The sequence below is a fragment of the Odocoileus virginianus genome, chromosome 27 (genome assembly GCF_023699985.2).
Source record: "Odocoileus virginianus isolate 20LAN1187 ecotype Illinois chromosome 27, Ovbor_1.2, whole genome shotgun sequence".
Lineage (NCBI taxonomy): Eukaryota > Metazoa > Chordata > Mammalia > Artiodactyla > Cervidae > Odocoileus > Odocoileus virginianus.
The window spans coordinates 36661405-36688227 of record NC_069700.1 but is presented as its reverse complement, the minus strand read 5'-3'; the positions used below and the strand labels follow the sequence as shown (position 1 = coordinate 36688227).

The 26823-nt window shown below is 44.9% G+C and overlaps 1 protein-coding gene across 1 annotated transcript in view; it reads right to left on the bottom strand.

Annotated features, from left to right (window-relative positions):
• Positions 1–26823, bottom strand: part of LRRC1 (leucine rich repeat containing 1) — a 129351-nt gene that overhangs the window by 68825 nt on the left and 33703 nt on the right. The window contains exon 2 of the mRNA XM_070456673.1: positions 13481–13598. Coding sequence (XP_070312774.1) covers positions 13481–13598 — 118 coding nt within the window. The remainder of the gene's footprint in view (positions 1–13480; positions 13599–26823) is intronic.

Here is a 26823-nt window from a genome sequence, read left to right as displayed (position 1 = left end):
ATGACTATTTCTGGGAAGACATAAAATTTGCCTACTGGAGGGAGAGAATTGTGATTTGGACTCTAACAAACCTGGATCCACTACTCACTTGCCCTGTGACGAGCAACCAAGTTTTTAAACCTGAGAGATGATTTTCTCAACTGTCAAAAAGGGGGTACAAGCTTCCTTCTTGGAGGTGGGTTGAGGATTAAAGGTGAAAACACCCAGGCCGTGCGTGCTTGGCCTCACAGCTTATACACAGTAAGCCTTCAGGAAGTATTCTGAGGATGAAGACCTACCCGGTTCTCTTGGTTAATCAACCATATTTCTTTATGCTGCCTTATTATTACGGTTAACAAGCGACCTGTGTTTTAAAAAACATAAGGTGCTGAAGAAATGATCCTTGTAATTCCTGGCTCTACCCTTCCTAGTCATCTCAGGGACAGGTCAAGTGTAACTCATTTTATCTAGAGCAAGAGAAAAACAAAGACACCAGCTCAGCTGGGGGTACTCAAAGAAGAATTTCCCGGAGACCAGGCGGAGCCTCAGGTGTACACCATGAGTGAGACGAACGTCAGCAGGCTAACCAGGTGAGTCACCCAATTGCCAGGTCAGTGACAGTTTGCACAAAGGAGATAAGGCTATGAAAACGTGCGCCACACTAAGAAAATTCAGGTGGGACAGTGATCAATCTGATGGAGCCAGATGCTAATACCAACATGTCAGCATATCAGCTGAAGGTATTCTCTACAGCTTCAGGATCCATATCAAGAATTAAAAACCCCATTACAGTGCTTGTGAATGGTCACACTCTGAGAAAAGAACACAGGATGACCTTGGCCACTGGCCAATCAGAGACACAGTCCTCTCCATAGGAGGGGGCCATACCTACTTCCAATGGACTGGGACATTCACACTGTCTAACCTTTTACTTTGTTTTCACAAGGAAAACCCCATAAGGTCTTTGTTTTGGGCTTTTCTGTTCTTCACTTCAGGCAACACACAGATCTTTTGCCAAAACAACACAACAGTGACTTCAGAAGGATCACTTGAGAGCTTCCTGAGAAAGCCCTACTCCCTCTCATTAGCTGATGTTGCCTTTCTGGACGTGAGACATACAAGCCACCTCTCACAGTGGACCACGTGTGCTGGTGGTTGAATTCATTCACTAGGTAGAATTTCATGAGTTTAAATCTCTTAGGATAACGTCTTCCTCTTTTCACCTCCAAATGCAAAAAGTACTTAGTCCTAATATTGTCTATATTCTTTCTCTCAATACAGACTAAAACTATCAGCCTTACCTTTATCATGCTCAGTGTTCCCCAAAATAATTAAAAGTGCCACCCCTCTGGGTTTCTTATTGAAGCTCCATCCCTAACTAGAAATATGACTTGGAGGCACATCACAGCTTCTTCAATCCCCAGCTTCCTCATCAGGCATCCTGAGATGCTGCTGATCCAGCTCGCAAGACAGGTGTGTTGATTTGATAAAACACAGGTGTGAGCAAACAGCACCATGCCTAGCATAAAGCACACAGTATCCAGACGTCACTTCAGGAAGAAGCCTCCCTCACCTGCGTCCCTGCAGCCTTCAGACCTGCCTGAGTCCTCACTCTTGCCCTGCCTTCTTACTCTCACGGTGCCAGTGCAGACCCTCATGGTGCAAAGTGAAGGGCGATGATAGGGTTAATTCCAGCAGGCAACAGAGTCTTCACTGCATACAAGACACTGTTTTAGGCCCTCTACTTGTATAGCCTAAGAGTCATCAACCATTTCACAGACGAAGAAACCAAGAAAGATAGAACTGAAGCAACTCATCCAAGATGATGTTTCCTATCTTGAAAACCTTTCAGGATTCCATGTTGCCTAAAGCAAGTACTTCAAACATCCCTCAAATGTAAAGTGTATTTTCAAAATACACTTTAAACCAGTTTCTAAAAAGTCAAATTTTAAAATAATCATGTGTACTGTGTAGGTTTTATGCTAACTCTCAGCAAATGGGTGGGCACCCACCAGGCTGATCTGTCTCTGAGTTTACACATTTCTGTGCAGATGTGGGGAGGAGTCTACCCTTCCTCTATGGGGGCATACACCTGAATTTCCTACAAATGGGTCACTCACTGGAAGACTGTGACAGTTCAACAGAATCGAGTGTGTGTGTTTACTAGGCTTCCGTGTGATCAATGACATGTTGTTGTTTAGTCACTAAGTCGTGTCTGACTCTTTCGCAACCCCATGGACTATAGCCCCCCAGGGTCCTCTATCCATGGGATTTCCCAAACAAGAGTACCGAAGTGGGTAGCCATTTCCTTCTCCAGGGGCTCTTCCCAACCCAGAGACTGAACCCACCTCTCCTGCACTGGCAGGCAGACTGTTTACCACTGAGCTGCCATAAAAAATCATACGATTCCAGGATTCAGTTAAATGCAAGCTGTGACAGCTACTGCTCCTGCCTTACCAACAGCCGGGTTTCCCTTCTTGTTGTGTAAACAGCTAACTGCACTTCCAAGCTCCTTTGAGTTAAGTTGCGGACATAAAACTGGCCAATAGAACACGGATGGGGATGATGTAGGCCATTTCTCAACACAGCCCACAAAAATCCCCCAGGCACAAACCCTATCTCCCCCTCCCATTGGGGGCCACTAGTTGAAGGAAGATGTGCATCCAAGAAGGAAAAGCTGGATCCCTGAATATACATAGCATAGACTCTCACCACCCACCTCCCCATTCCATGACCCCCAGCGCGCGCGCGCGCGCGCACACACACACACACACACACACACACACACACGACTGCAGGCTGACAGACTGATTAGCAAGTTTCTCATTCTGTTGAGCCCTTGAGATCTTTGCATTTTGTAGCAATAAGTCAGTTTCTCTTGACTAATGCACAGAGCTGAGCACAGTCAGAGCAAACCCTTTACAACACAGCAGTGGTCAGCCATATACTGACTCCCGGGACAGTTCAGATAGCTGGAGGTCTCAGTGTGTGCACTAGGAGTGTCTCTGATTTATTTGGCCGAACAGCTTGTGGGTCTTAGTTCCCTGACCAGAGGACTGAACCCAGGCCCACAGCAGTGACAGCTCCAAGTCTGTACCACTGGACAACCAGGGAATTCCCTCTTCTCTGATCTTTGATGAATTTAAAAATTTTCAGTGAATATCCACTAGGCAAGCACTGAGATATTTGCAATTTTAATGATACCATTGACTCTGTGAATATATAACAAACATTTGAAAATTTTTTTCCAACAAACAACTCAGCTGACATATCCACTCATTAACTCCCTCCAAATTTGCAACTAAAGTATGAGAACTGTTAAAGACTGCATGATTTCAGCTCCAAACCAGAAATCTCCATTATTCTCCCAAGTCTCTCTCAAATCAGTTATGCTGTAACTGACTCCACTCTGCATGCAGTGAGCACTGTTTATATAACAATGTAAGTCATTAATGTTGAATTCCTTACATATGTCTGTTGTGCCTGTAGAATTACCTCCTTAAGGAACAGAAGAATTCAGCAAAGAGCCTTACACAAACACAGTAAGTACTCAATAAATGTTTCTTGAATAAAAAATAATGATAATAATTATGGGCTATAGTTGATAATCATAAGCATTTTTTTTTAAAAAAGGCCTGGGTCCATGGGCTTTCCAAACTAAAACGATTTAAGAATCACCGTTTATTATTAGCTTTGAGCAGGTACATTAGACTGAACACATATTCAGTGTTTACAAAGCCAATTTAAAATCCACACCATTTCTATATGTAATCCTCTAGTTTCAGTTCTCATTCCTGCTCCTCATTCCCTCTTTCCTCCCAGGATTCCTCATCCCTTTCTAAGATGCATCTTTTCTAGCTTAATAAGCTCAGAGCACTGTTTGTGGTCACGACAACACATGGTTGTCATCATCCTGATGGAGAGAGGCCATCCAGCCCTCGGCTGCCTGAAGGCTCAGCGTCTCTTGGCTCAAGCCTCATTCACATGACAAAATAGGCAGCCTCAAAATCAAAATGAAGCACTATGGCCACACACCCTCAACCACTTTTATAACTGGAAACTGTCAATCCGACACTGACATAAATTGTCTGATTAGAAAGGGAGCAGAGGCTGTCCTCCCACTTTGTTTTGAAACACAGTTGATTGACAATGTGTTCACTTCCGCTGCACAGCAGTGGCTCAGTTATACATCTATACATGCTCTGTTGGGTTCTTTTCCATGACAGGTTATCACAGGATATTGAATGGAGTTCCCTCTGCAATGCAGCAGGACCTTGTTATTTATCCATTCTATATACAGTAGTCTCTCCTTCATGAACACAGCCTTGTCACGGTGAAGGGGCTTGCATAACCCAATGAAGCTATGAGCCATGCCATGCAGGGCCACCCAAGACAGACAGGTCATAGTGAAGAGTTCTGAAAAAACATGGTCCAGTAGAGGAGGGAAGAGCAAACCACTCTAGTATTCTTGCCACGAGAACCCCATGAACAGTATGTAAAGGCAAAAAGATATGACACCAGAAGATGAACCCCCCAGGTCATTAGGTGTCCCATATGCTACCGAGGAAGAGTGGAGAAATAGCTCCAGAAAGAATGAACAGGCTGGGCCAAAGCAGAAACAATGCCCAGCTGTGGACGTGTCTACTGGTAAAAGTAAAGCCTGATCTTTAAAGAACAATATTGCATAGGAACCTGGAAAGTTAGGTCCATGAAGCAAGGCAAACTGGATATAGTCAAGAAGAAGATGGCAAGAGTGAACGTCAACATCTTAGTAATCAGTGAACTAAAATGGACAGGAATGAGCAAATTTAATTCAGGTGACCACTGTATCTACTACTGTGGGCAAGAATTCTTCATAATAGCCCTCATAGTCAACAAGCATCTCAGTGCAGTGCTTGGTTGCAATCTCAAAGAACGATGGAATGATCTTGATTTGTTTCCAAGGCAAACCATTCAGTATCACAGTAATCCAAGTCTATGCCCCAACCACTAATGCCTAAGAAGCTGAAGTTGGACGATTCTATGAAGACCTACAACACCTTCTAGAACACCAAAAAAAAAAAAAAGATGCCCTTTTTATCATGGGGATTGGAATGCAAAAGTAGGAAGTCAAGAGAGACCTGGAAAACAGGCAAGTTTGGCCTTAGAGTACAGAATGAAGCAGGGCAAAGGCTAACAGAGTTTTGTCAAGAGAACGCACTGGTCATAGCAAACACCCTCTTCCAACAACACAGAGAAGACTCTACACATGGACATCACCAGATGGCCAATACCGAAATCAGACTGATTATATCCTTTGCAGCCAAAGATGGAGAAGCTCTATACAGTCAGCAAAAACAAGACCGGGAGCTGACTGTGGCTCAGATCATGAGTTCCATACTGCAAAACTCACGCTTATATTGAAGGAAGTAGGGAAAACCAATAAGCCATTCAGGTAAGACCTAAATCAAATCCCCTATACAGTGGAGGTGACTGATAGACTCATCATCACAGGATACTGAACAAAGTTCCCTGTGCGGCAAGTAGGACCTTGTTCATCCATCCTTCGTATAACAGTTGCATCTCCTCCTCCCACACTCCCAGTGCATCCCTTCCCCACTGCTCCTCCCCTTAGCGACCACCAGTCTGTTCTCCACGTCCACGAGCCTGTTTCCATTTCACAGATGAGCTCCTTTGTGTCGTGTTTTAGATTCCACATGTAAGTGATACCATATGGTATTTATCTCCCATCCAAGTACTAACCAGGCCCGACCCCGCGTAGCTTCCGAGATCAGATGAGATTGGGCACGTTTATAGACCATACGGTATTTGTCTTTCTCTGACTTACTTCATTTACTATCATCATCTCTAGGTCCATCCATGTTGCTACAAATGGCATTATTTCATTTTTTTAATGGCTGAGTAATACACCATTTTACATATGTACATCTATATCCACATTTATCGATGGACAGTTCAGGTTGCTTCTTGCTATTGTGAATGGTGCTGCTATGAACACTGGGGTGCATGTATCTTTTCCAGTTAGAGTTTTCTTCAGATATATGCCCAGGGTTTCATTTCACTTCAGGAGAAACCACTACAACTATGAATCTTCAATTTAGCCCATTCTGTGTAAATCTAACACTGTTCTGGAAACTTCATCCCCCAGCACAGAGGAGCACAGGAATGAGTGAATGGACTGAACAGGGGCGATGTGGGGAGGGGGTGAGGGTAAGAGTCTCCCTCTCCACAGGGGGGGAGATGGATGGGGGGATGAGAGGGAGGGGGATGAGGATGAGAGTCTCTCTCTCTCCAGGGGGGGAGATGGATGGGGGAGACGTGGGGAGGGGGTGAGGATGAGAGTCTCTCTCTCCAGGGGGGGAGATGGATGAGGGGAGACGTGGGGAGGGGGATGAGGATGAGAGTCTCTCTCTCTCCAGGGGGGGAGATGGATGGGGGAGACGTGGGGAGGGGGTGAGGATGAGAGTCTCTCTCCACAGGGGGAGATGGATGGAGGCAACGTGGGGAGGGGTGAGGGTAAGAGTCTCTCTCTCCACTGGGGGGAGATGGATGGGGGAGACGTGGGGAGGGGGTGAGGATGAGAGTCTCCAAGCATTTCAGGAACCCAGGATGGATTGAAGAGCATATTAACCTAAAAAATACATTCAAAGGTGATGACCTCAGACTCAGGGGGCACCTTCTCTATTACAAACCTGCTAATTAGAGAGAGAGAGAGAGAGAGAAGTTATATAAGCCTACAACTTACTGAGAACAGTCAATTTTTCTGAAAAGAAGAAAATGACCATATGAATTAATAAAAAGTAACAACTCTTTTGGGCTTCCCTTGTAACTCAGCTGGTAAAGAATCTGCCTGCAATGTGCGAGACCCCAGTTCAATCCCTGGGTTGGGAAGATCCCTTGGAGTAGGGAAAGGCAACCCACTCCAGTATTCTGGCCTAGAGAATTCCACGGTCTGTATAGCCCATGGGGTCGCAAACAGTCCGACACGATTGAGTGACTTTCACTTACTTACTTAACAACTCTTCCATGTTTTTTTGAAATTGCAACCTGAGGCAGATTTTGATTACTATAAACTTGTCCTGGTTTATTTACTTAAGGTGGCTGTTTTTGAAAACCAATCCACTTGAGGATGTGAAACCACTGCTCTGTGGATCACAAACCAAAAAATTCTGAAAGAGTTGCAAAATCATTTTGAGCAGAGGCACTGCTTCAAAACGTCCATTCAAATTTAACAATTTGATAAAACACCATTGATGTCTCTTTATGGCACAAAAGAAAAGGGATGAAGGATCTGTTTGCAAAGTTTATTCCAACTCTCAATGTTTACAATGATTCCCGTCCATCCTCACATCTAAACAAGACTTCCCAGGGCTTCCCTGATAATCCAAGGGTTAAGAACCCACCTTGCAATGCAGGGCACGTGAGTTCAATCCATCGTTGGGGAATTAAGATCCCACAACACACAGAGCAACTAACCCCGATTCCACAACTACTGAGCCACGTGCAGCAAAGAAAGATTCGTGTGACACACGAAGACTCTGCAACAAACATCCCACATGCTGTAACTGAGACCCGACACAGCCAAGTCAATAAATACAATGTACGTTTTAATTTAAAAAAAAAACAAGGTTCCCAAAAGAAGTCTTTGTAGCATGGAAAGCTGATTAGAAAACAGATGCCAAATTTTCTTTTCATATTCACTTTGAAAATAAGTACTACTGTCGGGACTTAAAATGTGAGCGGAAGACAATAATATATGTTTTTGTATTGTGAACCCCTCTTCCTAACAAAAGGTAAAAAGACGGAGGAAGGGCTTGCAGCAGGAACATGGCAGCACCCGCAGAGACAGCAAAGGCAGGCCTGCCGCTCTGCACCTGCAGGCAGAGGAGCCCCACAGGCGTCTCCCCCAGGGGGTCTCCTGGTCCATTTTCACAGTGACTGGGACCAAGAAACGCACTGACCTACAGTGTGGCCGAAGTCCAGCACCGGAGCAGGGCTCCAAGCCCAGTCCAGAACCAGGCGGAGGCGGAGGAGGGAACAATGGCCTGGCTGTGGCGAGTCTCAAGTCTGCATGGGCAGCGGCCCCTGCCACCCATGGGCTGTGGGCGTATGTAGTCATCACCCACAAAGGGCCGACTGTTCATCACTGAGAAGGGACTTCTAGGCACACGGGATGCCTGGCTTGCCAGAAACAGCTTTTTGCAGGGCTCACTTGAGAAGCACCAAGACTTGATGTCACCAGGTCATTCCAGCAGGCTTCAAAACTGGTCTCAGATGTCATTAAACAAGCCCGCAGCCATCAACCACGGACTCTGATCCCCGTCTTGCAGCCGGACAGAGGGCAACTAACCCCAGCACTTAGCACACATCCAGCTCCTGACTGTGTGGGACGAGGACCCTGCTGGTGGATTGGATCCGCTGTCCCTTTGCTAAGTGTGAAGTGCTGTGCTGGTGCCCGTGAGGGTTTGCATTAAAACTACCTTTTAGTTTCCTGTTCACTCAAGTTTGCAAAGTAAGTCTCCAGGATGTGGGGTCTCTGCCAAGTTTGTTCCACACGCAGCGTTATTTGCCCCATAAAAGAAAATCGCTCAAGCCCTCATTGGCTGTGCGAATAATAACAGCATTTCCTCAACTTCATCCATCCCTGTTCTACCTTTATGATTTTTGCCATCCTGGTGGAGCATCTATGTTCTTTATTATTTATTTCATTCTTTTAAGTTAGTTTTTTTAAGTAAGATTTATCTGCCTGCAATGCAGAAGACCCAGATTTGATCCCTGGGTCGGGAAGATCCCTTGGAGACAGAAATGGCAACCCACTCCAGTACTTGTGCCTGGAAAATCCATGGACCAAGGAGCCTGGTAGGTTACAGTCCATGGGGTCACAAAGACTCGGACACGAGTGACTTCACTTATTTTTAAAATCACTAACATGAATGAAAGTGAAAGTCACTCAGTCGTGTCCGACTCTTTGCGACCCCGTGGACCATACAGTCCCTGGAATTCTCCAGGCCAGAATACTGGAGTGGATAGCCGTTCCCTTCTCCAGGGAATCTTCCCAACCCAGGGATCGAACCCAGGTCTCCCACATTGCAAGCAGATTCTTTACCAGCTGAGCCACCAGGGAAGAAAGATATTATCACCAGATATAAAAGCTAAATATAACAATCAACACAATATAGTTATTAAGTTTTACAGGAAGCAACCTAAAGGGAGTAAAACAAAAAAAGTTCAATGAAAAGGAAAAAGGTTAACTTCTTCGCTTTGATTCAATATTAAAAACTGCTGTTTTGCAGTGCCACTTAAAGTCATCGCTAGCAGTGCTGGTGGCGCAGGCCTTACATTCTGGGGTGGGGAATAAACTGAACTAAATAGATAACGATACAGTACTGTGATGTAAGTTAAATTACAGCATGGACTATCAAATTCGAATTGCTAACCCTCTGGCCAAGATTCATGATGCATTAAGAAAGTCTGTCCTAGATTTTTGGACAGTGAGACAGTACTACGGTGAATAGTACCTTTTCTCACATATCCAGAGAGCATTTGCCTCCAACAGCTAAGAATCAGTGAACAGAGAAAACAGATATAAAGTCCAGGCATGAAAGTGTAGTGTGCTCTTCACTGCAGAAAACTGCATCAAACCTTCACTTGAAACCTATAGCACTGTTTCCCTCCCTTGAGCAAGGGAACGTCAGGAAAGGCCTAATTTTGCTCCTGGAATCAAACCAACTTGTTCAGTCAGCCCTAGCATCTCACCCTTTAGCCAGGAGGTTAAACCCTGAAGGCTGCCCACCTTCCACACGGGCAGGTGTGGGGTCGACAGCAGCTGAGTGAATTTATGCTCAAATTCACAGAGAGCAGCTGAGGGGACGTTAGGAGAAAGCTGAGGGGTGAGGACAGCTAAGACTCCACCCTCCGTGTGTCTGGCATCCCTTCAGGGTTTCTGAACAATGCAGCATCCCCAGACCCACCCCAGACTGCCTGCATCAGAATCCACAGTTTAACAAAACCCTGCGGTTAATCCATGGCACACTCAAGCTTGACGAGCACCGATCCAAAGGGCTTCAGGGGTCTGACACCACCCTTTCTCGTGCCTCTGTCCACGGTCAGTGACACTCTCTGGACAGTCGGGAACTGAGGACGCCGGGAAAGGTTCTAACCTGACTGGTCGGCGCCGGCCACGGCCCTGTGACAGCTCAGGGACGCAGCAGGACCTGATCGCTGGGAGGGCCGCCTCTGCGGGGGCTACAGGAGCCCAGAGCTTCACACGGGCCCCCAGACACAAGCCCCAAACCCTTACGAATGCCCGCATCCGTGAAAAGTGGGGGTCCCCACATGGTCTCTCAGGCTGCAGTCTCTATCACCTTGATTGACCTGCCTAGGAAATTCACACTCATGGGATTTGATCAGCCAGAAAAAGTGAGAGGAGACACGGGCAGATTTGCCTGGTCTGGAAACAGCTCAAGACCCAAACTCCTGTTGGTGATGGTAAAACTGGGACCCTTCTCTACTCTGTCATCTGTGCAGCTTTTTTACAACCAAAAGAAAGCCTCCTCCACCATTCCCACTGCACACACACACACACACACACACACGTGCACACACCAGAGCAAGCCTCTGCCAATAGGGGAAGCAGGTGGTTAAGTCCCCCAGCATTTCCACAAGAGCCTGACAAAAAGGGGGCAGATCCACAGGAGGAAAGGTTCTCCCCGGGAAGGGCAACACTGGAGCCTGACGGGGCTTCAGTGACAGCTCACACCCTCCTATCCACACGCTGGAAGGTATAAACGGGTGCATGAGGACAGGCACGTAGCCCTTCTTTCTTCCTCTGAATGTTTCGAAAGACACAGCTGACGTGGGAACCAGTACAACTGGCCCCTGACGACACTGAATTGATACAGAGCACGTCTTCCCACGAGAGTCAGTAACGGGACTGCAACCTTCCAGCTCTATGCTTTTTCCTTGGCTCCCAAATAATTGAAGCCAATACGTCTCCTCTTTCTTGAGGATTTCTGGACCCCTGCTTCTTTTTCTTCTTAATGCCAGATTCAGAAAGGCTATCTGATTTCTTTGCATTGTGTGGTTTCAGCGGTCATTTATCAAAGTCCCTGCAGAGTTCACAGCCATCCAGTCTTTACCACTGAGAGCACTGCTGAGACGAGAGCGAGCAGTTTCTATCACGTGCACCTCAGACAGGAGGGACGCTGGCTCTCAGACAGGGGGAGACTCCAGACCTCAGACGGGGGGATGCCAGACCTCAGACGGTGGGGACGCCAGCTCTCAGACAGGGGGAGACGCCGGACCTCAGATAGGGGGGACGCTGGCTCTCAGACAGGGGGAGACTCCGGACCTCAGACGGGGATGCCAGACCTCAGACGGGGGGACGCCAGCTCTCAGACAGGGGGAGACGCCGGACCTCAGATAGGGGGGACGCTGGCTCTCAGACAGGGGGAGACTCCGGACCTCAGACGGGGGGACGCCGGACCTCAGACAGGGGGGACGCCAGCTCTCGGACAGGGGGAGACGCCGGACCTCAGACAGGGGGGACGCCAGCTCTCGGACAGGGGGAGACGCCGGACCTCAGATGGGGGGGACACCGGCTCTCAGACAGGGGGAGACGCTGGACCTCAGACAGGTGGGGACGCCAGCTCTCAGACAGGGGGGACGCTGGACCTCAGACGGGGGATGCTGGCTCTCAGACAGGGGGGACGCCAGCCCTCAGACAGGGGGAGACACCAGACCTTAGACAGGGGGGACGCCGGACCTCAGACGGGGCGGGGGGGGGAAACACCAGACCTCAGACAGGGGGGATGCCGGACCTCAGACGGGGGGACACTGGTCCTCAGACGGGGAGATGCTGGACGTCCCCCCACTGCACAGCGGTGTAAGGGGAGGCTGACCGCATTCTGCACTGCCAGCCATCCCTGCCGCGGGACGGCCAGTGTCTAGAGCAGCCAGTGACTTGGAGTTGGGGGCTCACGGCTGCCTTAGAAAGATGCGCTGGATCAACCAGGCCTCACTTAGAAACGGCTGTCAGATGCCACCGCGAGGGCAGAAGACCACAACAGACAGAGGCTGAAGAGGCTGGTTGCAAGCCAGCAGGTCAACGTGGAGGGAGGAACAGAGCGCCCACAAACGGAAGCGAGGTCACGAAACCCCGAGAACACTGTCAGGTGTGGGCCCAGGGCAGAGCTTTTAGGACATCAGCTCCACCCCCGTGCTCACCACCAAACCCCTTCACCTGAGGAGAGCTGACTCTCCTGCAACCAGAGAAGATAGCAAACAAGCCCCCAAACAATTGTTTCAGTTTCTGTAGTACTTTCAAGGGAAGAAATAATTCTCATGACAAACAAAAGTGCACCCTATGACAAGAGCAAATGACTTGGCCTAAAGACAGTTTCCAGTTATGGGATCTGAGAGGGGGCGGCAATTTAAAAAGTGTGGGGGGGGGCGGGTAAATCATTGTTTTCTTCTCCACAGTTTCAGTCTAGTGCTGATTATCACTACTGCCTTATAACAAGGACCCACAGGAAAATACTACATCCAGACCTGGGGGCCTCTGCGGAGGACACCAGACTGAAAAGAGCCAGACCTGAGGGTCTTGAGAGGGAACCTACAGATTTCTGTAGAAAAGCAAAACAAAACACAAAGCAGGTGTGCAACAGGTGAGACAGAAACGGACTGTCGTTTTTATAAACCAGAGTACACGTGGGCTTATCCTCAGGACATTAAACCAGAGTTCTTGCAAGAACAGAATTCCACCGCTAAAGACAGGGCTCCTGGGAGCTGCCACTTTAACTCGAGGTAATTAATCAAACATGTTCCAACAAGCCACGGGACCAGTCTACCCCGGGAATGCTCTAAGGCTATAAGACGCAAGGTGAAACCAGGTATCCATTTAAAAGTGAAAGGTTAAACAGGATATAAACACCCTGTCAGGCCGTTTCATTAAAAGGAGGCAACATTACAGTGGAATCTGAAAATGAAAATAAACTCACAAATACACCATACAAATTCAAGAGGGCAGGCCTACCTAGGGCATAGTCAGAAATAAATGAGACGGACAGAAATGCCAGAAATGGCAGGCAGGTCTGTTCACTGCAGCTGAAAGGCAGGTCCTCGGGGGAGCAGTTGAGGGGCCAGGCCACCTCCAGGAGAGACCAGCCCTTCCCAGGGCACGGCTCCCACCACAGCAGCCCCCTGAGGTCTGGACAAGTGACCACGCTCCCAGCCCTCTGTGTCACCTCCCATAAAATGAGGGGAGAGCTGCGGATTTCTCAGGCCCCTCTCCACTGCTGTGAATGAAGGTGAACTGACTGGAAGAAAATCAGCGCCTAAAATTTGTTTTGTGACAAACTTCTATAACGGCAGTAATTTCATCCCAAAACGTATACATAGCTTTCCTCCTGGACATTCATCCAGCCACATTTACTAAAAATTGCAAATCATCAGCATCAGCAGAGACAAACGGACAGTTCACGTGGAACCATTTTTCCCTCACCATTCCGGGACACGTCAAGCTCCACCAGCTGCATGAAGTTGGCTATTTCTGGAGGGAGTCGCTGAATCTCGTTATCACTCAGTCCCAGCTTTCGTAACTTGACCAGCTGGAAAAATTGCTGAAAGACAAAACAGGTTCATGTAGGTCTCACAGATATTTGCAATGCAAACTTTTTGCCCAATATGAAATGTAAAACAGTGTGTCTTCTAGGGGCTTCCCCGGGGGGCTCAGTGGTAAAGAATCGGCCTGCCCATGCAGGAGACACGGGTTTGATCCCTGACCCAGGAAGATCCCACAAGCCGTGGAGCAACTAAGCCCGTGCTCCACACCTACCGAGCCTGTGCTCGAGAGCCCGGGAGCCGCAGCTACTGAAGTCTGTGCTCTGCAACGAGAAGCCGCCGCAATGAGAAGCCCACGCACCATAGCCAGAAAACAGCCCCCACTTGCTACAACCAGAGAAAGGCCCACGCAGCAAATAAAGACCCAGCACAGCCAAAAATAAAATAATAAAAAAAAAATTGTTTAACATCTTTTAAAAATTAGTGAAGGCTGTACCAATGTCACTTTCCTGATCTTAATATTGTACCATAGTCATGTGACAATGTAACCACTGGGCTAAACGAGGCACACAAGGCATTTCTGTGCACAAGCAACAATTATTTCAAAATTAAAATTTTTTCACAATGAATAAGTAACTCAGTGAGAATAGTAATGCCTCCTTTAAACTATCCAATAGGTGGTCACATTTTCTACTTATGGAAACTGGTATGAAATCTGTAGTGTTAAGTAAAGATATTTGAAAATTAGAATAAAATATTTCTTAAACATTTCAAAAGAAATTCCTGTGCATCAGAAAATATATAAATATCCCACAAGTGTGTGTAGGAGAAAAGGAAATATTTTTGGTCAATCTAAAAAAGAGCCTGCACTGGATCCTTTCCTTAACCGTGGCACACAGGGCAAATGCCTTCTGCACAACACCCTTTAAAAACTGTACTAAAATAGCATAAAGGAATTTATGGGAGATGGACACAGATATAAAAATATGAAATAAAGGGATGAAGACAATTCAAGATGAGAGGGGATGAGAAGCAAACTAGACATGTGACAAAATCCTTGAAGCAAAGGAAACAGATGAAGAAATGGCAGCAAATAAAGGAGTCAAAACAAAGCTGAACTTTAAGCCTGTGGAGTGAGTAGCCTATGGAGATTAGGTACAGGTATCTCTGAAGGAAGAGGCTTCCCTGACAGCTCACTTGGTAAAGAATCCGCCTGCAATGCAGGAGACCCTGGGTTTGATTCCTGGGTCGGGAAGATCCGCTGGAGAAGGGATAGGCTACCCACGCCAGTATTCTCAGGGCTTCCTTTGTGGCTCAGCTGGTAAAGAATCTGCCTGCAATGTGGGAGACCTCAGTTCAATCCCTGTGTTGGGAAGATCCCCGGGAGAAGGGAACAGCTACCCACTCCAGTATTCTGACCTAGAGAATTCCATGGACTGTACAGTCCATGCGGCTGCAGAGTCAGACGCGACTGAGCGACTTTCACTTTCATTTTCACCACTGAAGGAAGGAGCACTGGTTGAAAATGGGTATAACGACAATTAAGTGGCCAGAGCCCCTCCTCTGGCTTGCACAAGGGACTGGAAATTTCCTCCAGAAGAGCTGACTGTAAGACCAGCTAAAATCAGGAATGAGCCCGGGAGCCGCAACTCCACGCAACTGGAAATAGGGAAAAGGGTAAGAGCCTGCTCCATGAGATCTATCCCCTTCTCCCTGCAGCCAGGCTTCTCAGCAAGAAAACAGATTATACAGACACAGATTATACAAGAGGGAAGCCCCAGGTCATAAGCCCCATTCAGGCACTCAAAGCTTCAGTTCTCTTCTTTTTTTAATTCAGGTGCCTGAATCTCATTTAAACAAAGCCAAGGTTCTTCGGACACAGATAAACAAGAAGAAGTGAAGCAGCCATAAAAGAGGAAGAAATAAACTGTAAGAAATTAAAAACTAGTGCAGCATCAAGGTAAGAATCCAACAAAAGAGATGAAAAGTAAAGCTAAAAATATCCCAGAAGGGAGAATAGAAAGACAAAGAGATGGAGAGACAGAAGAGGAATTAAAAAAAAAAAAAAAAAGGAAAATTAGAGGATAAGGTTGCAAAGTACTATATCCAATGAACAGATATTCCAAAGACAGAAACATACAGACTGCAGAACATAAGTTTCCAGGTTAAAAGACCCACCATGTGAGCAATTACATGAATGAAACAAAACATATAGGAATACCAAAGAATATTATAAAAGTTCATAACTCCAGAAATAAGATGATTCTAAAAGTTTCCAGAGGTCGAAGGGTAGAGAGAAAAGGAAGAGGACTGGAACTCAGAAATGGCACTGGACTCAACAGCAACCTTCAAAGTAAGAAGGCAACAGAGCAATGCCTTCAAAATTCCAAGAAAACATTTCCAACCCAAACCCACATACCCAGCCAAACTATCAATAAGGTATGATGAAAGAATAAAAGACATTCTCAGACATACATGGTCTCAAAAAATTTATCTTCCTTGCACCTTTCCCAAGAATCCATCGAAATGTGGAAGGGAATCTAAAAGGAGGAAGATCTGAGATTCAGAAACCAGAGAATCAACAAAACAGGAGACAACAAAGACTAAAACCGTGAAGGCATTCCAAGACGGCAGTGAAGCAGCAGGTCCCGAGAGCAGCCAGTTTACACTGAAGATGATATGAGGGCTCTCAGAGGAGAGCTGGGAAAAAAATAAAAACACGTGTATGGGATTATCTGACATGTCTGGAAGTATCAGGAAATTTATTTGGTGACAAATTAGAAAATGAAATAGAGAAAACAGAGCAAGCAAAAAAAGGAAGGCGTTATTAATTCCAGGAAAAAAAAATACAGAGTAAAAGTATATAGTCAAAATACAAGATGTGATTATGAACAATATTTATGCAGTCATAATATTTATATACTGTTAAAAACAAATTTCATATTATGTCAATATTGAGAGGATAGGAAAGAAACTGTAAGCGCTAAAGACTCATCTTCCACAGAAGGAAATTAATAAATAACTAAACAGTATTACATAAAAATCAAATTGTAAAAGCAAGCCATTTAGCAATGTGGAAGCAAATGTTAACAGAAATCCCAGAGCTGGGGGTCCTCAAAAGCAAGACACAGGAGTGGGGGAGGGGAGGACAGGAGATACATGGGATTTTTAAAAAATTATTTGCATATATTACCTTGCTAAAAATAGAAACTGAATTTACAAAAGAAAACATCTCTACTAAGACAACAGGGTACTCCAAATGATAGTTATGCAGGCTGCCTAACCCTAACCCTAATTTAATAAGCTTAATCGGGTTTTTCCTTTGGTAAAAGGGATTGTAACTTACATAATCAGAAAGAAGGTATCATCTTTTGGAAACCAATTGGGCAATACAAAACATAAAAAGTTTTCAAGTCCACTGACATCATAACAATACTTTTGGGCATCTGTTCTTGTAACATAATTGAAAATAAGAAAAAGCAGCTACAATATGTCTCGGCATTCCTATCACTAGAAATGAAAAGCATATCAAATAAGGAAAATGATTAGCATGTTATTAAGAACACAGTAGTAAGCAACCAACAATTACTGTAAAGACTAGAGAAGTTGAAAAAGATTGATGATGCAAATATAATTTTAAAAGAAGACAAAATGGCAGGTATGCTATGGAAAAGCACATGTACCTGTTGAGAAGAGAACATAGGGGGGAAAGTTATTCTAAGAAATAAGGAAAATGCATGAACAATTTTATTTTTTAACAAAAAAGATATTTTAAAACGAACTATGACTCTCATCAAATGAATGCTACCAATTAGCTATATATGATAATGAGCGTGCTCAACAAAAGGACTAATCCTTTGGAGTTCTTCAGTCATAGGGCTGAAATTTAATTTCTTAAGGAAAGATTCTGAAATTTCTTTATGTGGGTTATACTAAAGCATTAGCTGACACAAAAGCCATTCAAAAGAGTCACATTTGAATAACAGAGCTTATGCCAGTTGTTCAAAAGAGTCTGACAGTTTCATAATGCATCGATGTGTTTACTCAGGCATGAAAAGCTCACTTTGTTTTCCAGGAAAGCTATGGCACAAAAGCCATCACCAAATCCATACATTCAAGGACCGTTCAGAAATAATACAAGAAACCAAGTCAACCAGGGACTTAGATTGTCAGTGGCTAATAAGCTAGTTTTATGCCTGTGGAAATGACAAGCTTCAAATCCCAATGTTCAACAGAAATCCTAATTTAATCCTAACTTTAAATCCTAATTTCAAGCAAGCAAATTTAAGTTGTTCTGCATGTTAAAAACATTCTCAAAAAGAACCTATCACAAATACTACTTTATTCAACTGGGGACACACAGACCAGATGGAGAAACAGCCCTATCCAACAGCATCACACAATGAAAACAGCAATTCCTCAATCCTTCCCTCATTATCCTGATGGGACCCTAATTTGGCTTCCAAATGCTTTAAATCAACTGCATTCTGAAAGAGAGACACAATACCACTAGGACTGCTTGAATCTTCAAGTGTTGGACTTGCAGCCTGTCACGGAAGAAAACTCCAAAAGTATATAAACCATTCTGCCTTCTCTGGGATGAGCCAGGGCCCACAGGAACAATTCCCACGGCAGTCTTGGCAGGGCGCCTCGGCAGGGTGATCGCGTGATGGGGCACACAGACACCATTCTTCCACCGCACCGTGCTGATTACAGCGCCCTGGCCCACACCAAGCACATTCTGTACAGTGACGCGCAAAGAAACCCAAATTGCCTTAGCCTGCAGTGTCGCACCACAGTCATCTTATAGCCTCCATTGTTTTTAGTAGATACAGAGTCTTTAATTTGGTTGAACAGAATGTTTCTTTTTCCCATTCTCCATTTCTAACAAGATTCTTTTTCCTTCTCTTGATAAAGTGTTAGTTCCTCTCCCTTCTTCTTAGGAAACCTGAGTCTTAAAAGAGCTGCATCCTTTGCTATCACCATATGGCCAAGGATCAACAGTCTCCCCAAACTCCCCCATAAAGTGGGGAAAAGCCGAACCACTGTTGCAGACTCACCTGGAGGAAGACAGTAGAAAGAACGGGATTAAACTCCTGAAAAGCTGTCTGTCTCTGAGCTGTCAGGACACCAGATTAACTCACAGACTTCCTTCTGGGCATCTTCTAGCCCTTCAGCCGTGCTTCCCTGGTGGCTCAGTTGGTAAACAATCTGCCTGCGATGTGGGAGACCTGGGTTCGATCCCTGGATCGGGAAGATCCCCTGGAGAAGGAAATGGCAACCCACTCCAGTATTCTTGCCTGGAGAATCCCATGGACAGAGGAGCCTGTTGGTCTACAGTCCATGGGGTCTCAAAGAGTTGAACACGACTGACTGACTACTTTCAATTTTCAACACTTCAACTAAACACTGACCCCTTTCCACCCTACCAAAGTCTCATCACATCCCTATCCCCAAAGACCTGAACTGCCTTTGTGGTCAACCAGCTTGCCAAAGATATTGTGAACCAATGGTTCTAATCTCCAGGTGAGAATAACCATGTCACAGTATCTATCATTTTTATCATCTGGCAATGTTCTTCACTATGAAACTTATAAAAAGTGACCATGACTTTATTACCCAGAAATTCTTCTAGGTATTTACTTGGCATACTTGTTTAAAAAAAACTTTCACATATATTATATATTATTATATATATTCACACATATATATATATATTATAATATATATCACATATATTATATATTATTCTAGTATATTTTACATATTTGAATGTGCTTGACAGAATTATTCATAACTGCCCAAAACTGTAAATAACCCAAATACACATCAATAGTACATCTGACAGAAATATATTCTTACAATGAAACTTTTCACAGCAATGAAAATGAAAGCTTACTCTTAAGAGTACAGAGAAATCTAGAAATAATATCCAGCAAATAAAATCAGACACAAAAGAAGGCACAGTATACTACTCCACTTATATACTGTAGAAAATTCACCAAAACTAAACTTCTTTGTTTAGAGATGCATACAGAGGTGGTAAAAACTATTTTTAAAAACAGCAAAGAGGTGATTAGTATTAAATCAAGTTAGTGGCTACTTCTAGATGTGAGGGAAATGTTATCAGGAAGGGCATGCAATGGACTTCAGGAGTCCTGCCAATTCTAAACCTTCTAACCTGAGTGCTAGTCACAAGTTTTCATTTTATAATTTGTTGTGAGCTGTATATTTATGCTTTTGTGCACTATTAATATATGTGTTTTATTTCACAATAAGAGAAGTTTTAAAAGTTTTAAACTACTGCTGCTGCTGCTAAGTCATTCAGTCGTGTCCAACTCTGCGACCCCATAGGTGGCAGCCCACCAGGCTCCCCCATCCCTGGGATTCTCCAGGCAAGATCACTGGAGTGGGTTGCCATTTCCTTCTCCAAAGCATGAAAGTGAAAAGTGAAAGTGAAGTCACTCAGTCGTGTCCAACTCTTCACCACCCATGGACTGCAGCCCACCAGGCTCCTCCATCCATGGGATTTTCCAGGAAAGAGTACTGGAGTGGGGTGCCATTGCCTTCTCCTTTAAACTACTGATTAATCAGAAAGGAAAAATGCCAGACAATTAAGACCAATGACATCAAAATCTTCACCTTGACAGAGGTAATGATAATGAAAAGCAATGACATTATGTCTGGAAGAGGAGAAATACAAAGGCCAACAGTAACCAAAACAATAACATTAGAATGATCATGCTGCAGCCGTTAACCGTCACCCTTTACTGTGGGATTCTCTGCGCTCAGCAGTGAGCTAAGGACTCCACTTGGATCATACCCTGTGGTCATCTCAACATTGCTACAGAGCTAACATCCATATAGAACAGTCAGTCACTGCTACACAACAAACCATCTCAAACTCAGTGACTCAAAAGCAACATGATTTTTTAAAATTTCTCACATTTCTGTGGGCCTGCTGTTTTCACTTGAGCTCACTCATGCAATTTCACTCACCGCGGGTCAGCGGGTCAGAGGAAGACCACCACCCTGGCCTCACGCTTATGGTTTGGCACTTGTGCCAACACCCAGCTGGAGCTCCTCCATTCTCCACAGGCCTCTTTCCTTTGCCATTTGATCCAGTGGCTTCATACAAGAAGTTCTAGGATCAGCATTCAAAAGGGGCAAAGAGTCCGGGAGGACTCTCAGAGTCGAAACCTTGAAATCTGCACCATGTCACTTCTGCCATAGTGAGGGGAACGGGGAAATAAGTCTCCACTGGTAGATGGAAAGAGCAACAAAACTCATACTGAAAAGAGGCTTGGAATGGGTGGAATCTGGTAGATTAAATGGTCTACTGTAAAATGAGGTGGGGGCCTCAAGGGTACCACAAAAGAACACGTATAAAAACCAGACAGACTATCCTATAAAACTCTATGATTCACCAAAGAGTAAAGATTTTTCCAAAGGAAACCTAAACAGAAAATGTAATAATATACTGGATAAACTTTGGTTAAGACATGACTTTTAATACATGAGAAAGTCAAAGGGAAAAGACCCAAGAAATATTCACAGAAGAGTGAAAAGATCCATCGCTAAAGCAGAGAATTCACAGGATCATATCTCACATCCAGAATTTGAATTTGAAAGGGTTTCAGCAAACTCTCAAAAATAAGAACTACTGATGAAACAAGTGTTAATAAGATACTTTTTCTACTATGTTTTGGTAAAGAGGCATGGAATGGGAATGTCCCCAGGGGAATCTCTTGACTTCCCTGGTCCTCTGTTTCTTTGTGTAAAAAATAAGCATTAAATGATCGAAGGGCTCTTTTTAGTTCTAAAAATATTAGAACTGCATTTCAAAATACCTTCAATGTACCATAAAAAAAAATGACAATCCTATTAGCACACAATATAACAAGCATGCAGTTAAAAATGCATAAAATTACAGAAAGTAGATTAGCGGTTGCCTAGGAAACAGGAAATGACTGCTAACGGGTATGGGGTTCTTTTGGGGACGATGAAAACATTCTAAAATTAATTGTGGTAATGGCTGCCCAACCCTGGGAATATACCAAAATCACTGAATCATGAACTTTAAGTGCGGGAATTGTATGGCCTGTGAATTACACCTCAATAAGGACATCAAGTTCCGCACAGAATTGACAGATGTTGATAAAGAAGGAATCCCCCTTGACAAGGAAGGACTAAGCTAGGTACCCAACCAGTCCATCCTAAAGGAAATCAGTCCTGGGTATTCACTGGAAGGACTGATGCTGAAGCTGAAATTCCAATACCTTGGTCACCTGATGCGAAGAACTGACTCACTAGAAAAGACCCTGATGCTGGGAAAGATTGAAGCTGGGAGAAGGGGGCGACAGAGGATGAGATGGCTTGATGGCATCACCGACTCAATGGACATGAGTTTGGGTAAACTCCGGGAGCTGGTGATGGACAGGGAGGCCTGGCGTGCTGCAGTCCATGGGGTCACAAAGAATCAGACACGACTGAGCGACTGAACTGAACTGAACTGAAGCCAGGTACACACACTTTTTTACTTAATTGAAGTGTAGTTGATATACAGTGTTGTGTCAATTTCACATGTATGGCAAAATGACTCAGTTACACACACACACTCATGTTCTTTTTTGGATTAGTTTCCATTATAGTCATTTATTACAAGATTCTAAATATAGTTCCCAGTGATAAACAGGAGGGCTTTGTTGTTTATCTACTTTATGTAGTTTGTATCTGCTAATCCAAACTGCTAACTTATCTGTCCCACCGCCCTACTTTCCCTGTTGGTAACTGTAAATCTGTGTTCTATGTCTGTGAGTCTGTTTTTGTTATAAAAGTTAGGTTCAACTGTCTCATTCTCTTAGATTTCATACATAAGAGATGCCATATACCTGTCTTTCCCTGTCTGACTTCACTTCTATAATCTCTATAGAATCTTCACTTCTATAATCTATCCATGTTGTTATAGAGTGGCTTTATTTCTGTTTTTATGGCTGAGTAGCATGCCACTGTACTCTTGCCTGGAAAATCCCATGGATGGAGAGCATGGTAGGCTACAGTCCATGGGGTCGCAAAGAGTCGGACACGACTGAGCGACTTCACTTCACTACGCCACTGTGTTCATGTACCACACCTCCTTTATCCAGTCTTCTGTAGACGGGCGTTTAGGTTGCTCCATGTCTTGACTATTGTAAGAAGTGTTGCTGTGAACATGGGGTGCATGTATCTTTTCAAATTAGAGTTTTTCTAGACATTTTTATTTCACTGGGCTTCCAAGGTGGCTCAGTGGTAAAGAATTTGCCTGCCAATGCAGGAACCACAGCAGATGCAGGCTCAATCCCTGGGTCAGGAAGATCCCATGGAGAAGGAAAAGGTAACCCACTCCATTATTCCTGCCAAGATAATCCCATGGACAGAGGAGCCTGGAGGCCTACAGTCCATGGGGTCGCAGAGCAGGACACGACTGAGCGACTAAGCACTTTGTTTAATCTCATTGCTACATGTGTCAGTTAGGGAAAGGTTTTCATCTCCAGTTCACTAATGAGGAAACAGATTTCGGCAACATTGCACAGCTCCCAGATGCCACCACCAGTTAATAACATTCTTTCAGGAAAATTCCAAGACACACCCACGTTGGAGGATCACAGGATAATAAATTCTCAGGTAACTGGCAAACAAAAAACATCTGTGGAACTATATTCTAATGAGCAAAGTGAAACAAAGTCCCCGGAAGTGGGAACCAGGGTGAGGTCACACGCCAATGCTGCCGGTGATGTAGGAAAAGAAAACAAATGGCCGAGGAGCCCGCGTGGCAGGCCAGGCACTCAGACCAGGTGTGAAGGGGAAGAAGTCCAGACAGACAAGAAAGAGATCGTCCTCTGGAGGCGCCTGGGCCTGGAATGGTAACTCCGGATAAAGCCTAAGGCCAGGGGAAAAAAGGCTGAAAGACAGGAAACCAGTACACGGAACTGGGACCAGTTCAGTTCAGTCGCTCAGTCCTCTCGGACTCTCTGCGACCCCGTGGACCGCAGCATGCCAGGCTTCCCTGTCCATCACCAACTCCCGGAGCTTGCTCAAACTCATGTCCATCGAGCCGGTGAAGCCATCCAACCATCTCGTCCTCTGTCGTCCCCTTCTCCTCCTGCCTTCATACAAGTCTACAATACGCCACAGCAAAAGGGACATATCCGTAAAATTTTTTTAAAAAGCTCAGTCTACTTTTGGCGGCAAAGGGGGGGACATTACCAGCAGCAGGGCAGCCCTGGCAGGTTTCAAACAAGACTTCCCACACTGTCTGCTCAACCGGCAATTCAAATTCTCTGACCGATTTTCAGACAGACATGCAATGACATTCAAAAGAGAGTCAAGAATTTAGAACGCTGATTCACAAAATGGGAAGCTGATGTCCACGTCCCACTGTGTGGACCAGTGTACAGATGATAAACACGAAATGAGATAAAAGGTTCAGGCCCTCCAATAACACTAGCCGCCTTCCCTATAATGGGAAGCAGGGAGAAATCTATTTCCCTGCTCACTGATTCAGCCATAAGACAAATAAGTGGAACAGACCACAGGGGAAAAGTCTCCTGTTCTGAAACACAATGTTTTCATCAGTTCCTGACCGAGCGGCACAGGTCCACGTTCTTCAGGCAACAAAGGAAAGAGTGCGTGTTCTCCTCCTTGAGTGGCCCCAGGAAGTCACGGGCAAATCAAAGTTCAGAAAAGCAAACAGGCTTCCCACTAAGAGCTGGCATGTATACCTGAGCGCTTTTAACAAAGGTGTTTGCTCTGCTTGGAATATTTCTCTTTCCAATTTTTCTGTCTCTGGTCTCTACTAACCGTTTTACCCTCTCTTATTTGCTAACGGATTTTCACATATTCATGGGGTTTTCATTACATTATCAAGCTGGCGTCATGAATGAACAGTGAGGATATGAATGCCTCAAGGGTGCACCCCCGGTATTTAAAATAGCTCAGGTGTGAATCATTGTAAGAATCATAATACCGGGAATGCTTCATTTATGGGGCTATGATCAGAAGTCTGTGGGTGAGGATGGGAGAGGTATCAGCAATGGTTTGGAGGAGAGAAACATTCAGTGAGAGTGATGCTCTCCTGTGCCAAGAACCTGGATGCAGGGAATGCCATGTGCTCTAGGATTATGAAAAAAACAATGCAAAAGTATATAGACTGTATAATGCCTATTATGCTAAAAAAAAAAGTAATGCTGGGACTTACTGGGTGGCACAGTGGGATGAGAATCTGCCTGCCAATGCAGGGGACATGGGTTCGATCCCTGGTCTGGGAAGATTCCACACACCAAGGAGCAGCTAAGCCTGTGGACCACAGCGACTGAGCCCGCGCTCTGGGGCCGGGCAGCCGCAACTCCTGAGCTGGAGTGCTGCGACCGCTGAAGCTGGCGCGCCTGGCACATGCTCCACGGCAAGAGGAGTCCCTGCAGGGAAAAGCTCCACGATGAAGAGCGGCCTCTGCTCACCGCAGCAAGAGAGTACACGCGGCCAAAAATAAATGATCGATTTTTTAATGCAATACTAATTTTAGGGGAAAAAACTACTTTAAAAAGTTAAATCTGAGAAAAACTAATTTTAATTCAGTGAATAAGGATTACTTGACTCTGGGGTACCGATGTTTTGTACCATAAAAAAAATACAAAGCCTATTTATCTGAAGGAAGAGTTGGTTTTCCTTTAAACTTGAACTGACTTCAAGCAAAACTTGAAAGGAAGGATCTAAGACCAGCTTACGCACCAAAAAACAGTTCCTCCAACAATAAGTCAAACATAATCAATTCAGATGATTAAAGTGGTCTTGTATTTTGACACAGGATTTTGAATAAGGTTGAATTCTTCACACATAGTACTCAGGAAGGCATTACATGACTCAAGTAGAATAAAATCCTGTTTGGGGGAGGTTTTGTCTTGGATTCCATACAACTCCTCCAAGCTAACAACAGGGGCAGGCACTACACAGAACCCACACACAGGGTTCTGAAGTGGAGGAAAAGACGTCAATAGACGCAGTCCTTACTCTCAGGAGACGCCCAGGAGCTAACACAAACAGTAGTTAAAACACAAGGGGGAAAGTGGAATCATCACAAGTGAGGCTCAAAATACTGTGAAAGGATAATAAATGTCTTGTCTTTAGCTACACCTGACACGCTCCTTTAGGTTAAAAAAAATCAGGCTATTTTATGATCAATCACACCACACCAGTAAGATCACTTTCCTATGAGACACCTCTTAAGAATGGGTTATTCAGAAAAACTATTAGGAAGACTTGCTAAATTTTCTCAAGAAATATACCAACATTTGGATCGATGCTCTGCATTCTTCCAGGCTCAACTAAGAAAAGATACAGGCAACACTAATGAACGCCCATCCTGGATGAACAGAATTCTGCCGACTGCCGACTCGCTGATCTACTGAGAGCACCCCAGCCAAGGGTTGATCTTTCTGGATAGCGAGCAAGAACTGGAGGAATCCAATCACCGATGAATTAATAGCAAGTTATTAATACTCTGAGATACCAGATCAGTCACTCAAAACTCTGGGGAAGAGTCTCTTTCAATAACCACAAAGCTCATCAATACCTCCATGGCTTGATATCTTTAGAATAATGACAGGCCTAATTTGTGAGTCTTTTTCTATATAATCTGAACGAATTAGACCGTATTGCGTCATTTCCCCTGAATATTCGGCAGTGGTCCCAGTCAAATCACACCACCAACTCCACAGTGTCCCAAACCAGCCTGAGTCCCAAGGCGGAGGAAGTGTCCATTAGAGAAACTCATGAAGATTCCCAACCCTTCCACGTGGGAACTTTTATTTGGAGATACCTCACTGTGAAAACAGTCATCATGTGACTTTTCATTACAACATACGCAAAATATCTTATAATTGTTCACATGAATGTCAGTATAAAACCATGTCTTGGATTTGAAGCCTGAAGATGTGTGAAGGTCGGCACAGCACATCCTGGGCTACCAGGCACTAGCTGCTGAGTGCCCTTCACGCCATGCTGACCTTCAACTGAGGAAGGGGGCCCTTGGTTCAGTCTCCGGGTGGCAGGAGAGCCTGCGTTTGATCCGATGCTGACAGGGGGTGGAAGGGGCTGGGACAAGACTCGCTGTTAAGGACAGAGAAGCTGTTGGGATGCCCAAAGGAGGAGATGCACTGAAAAAGTGCATAGAACATTTGATTACACGGGACGAATTTTTAAATGTCCGTCAATGTGATCGGAGATAAATCAAAACAGAAGAATGGTCCC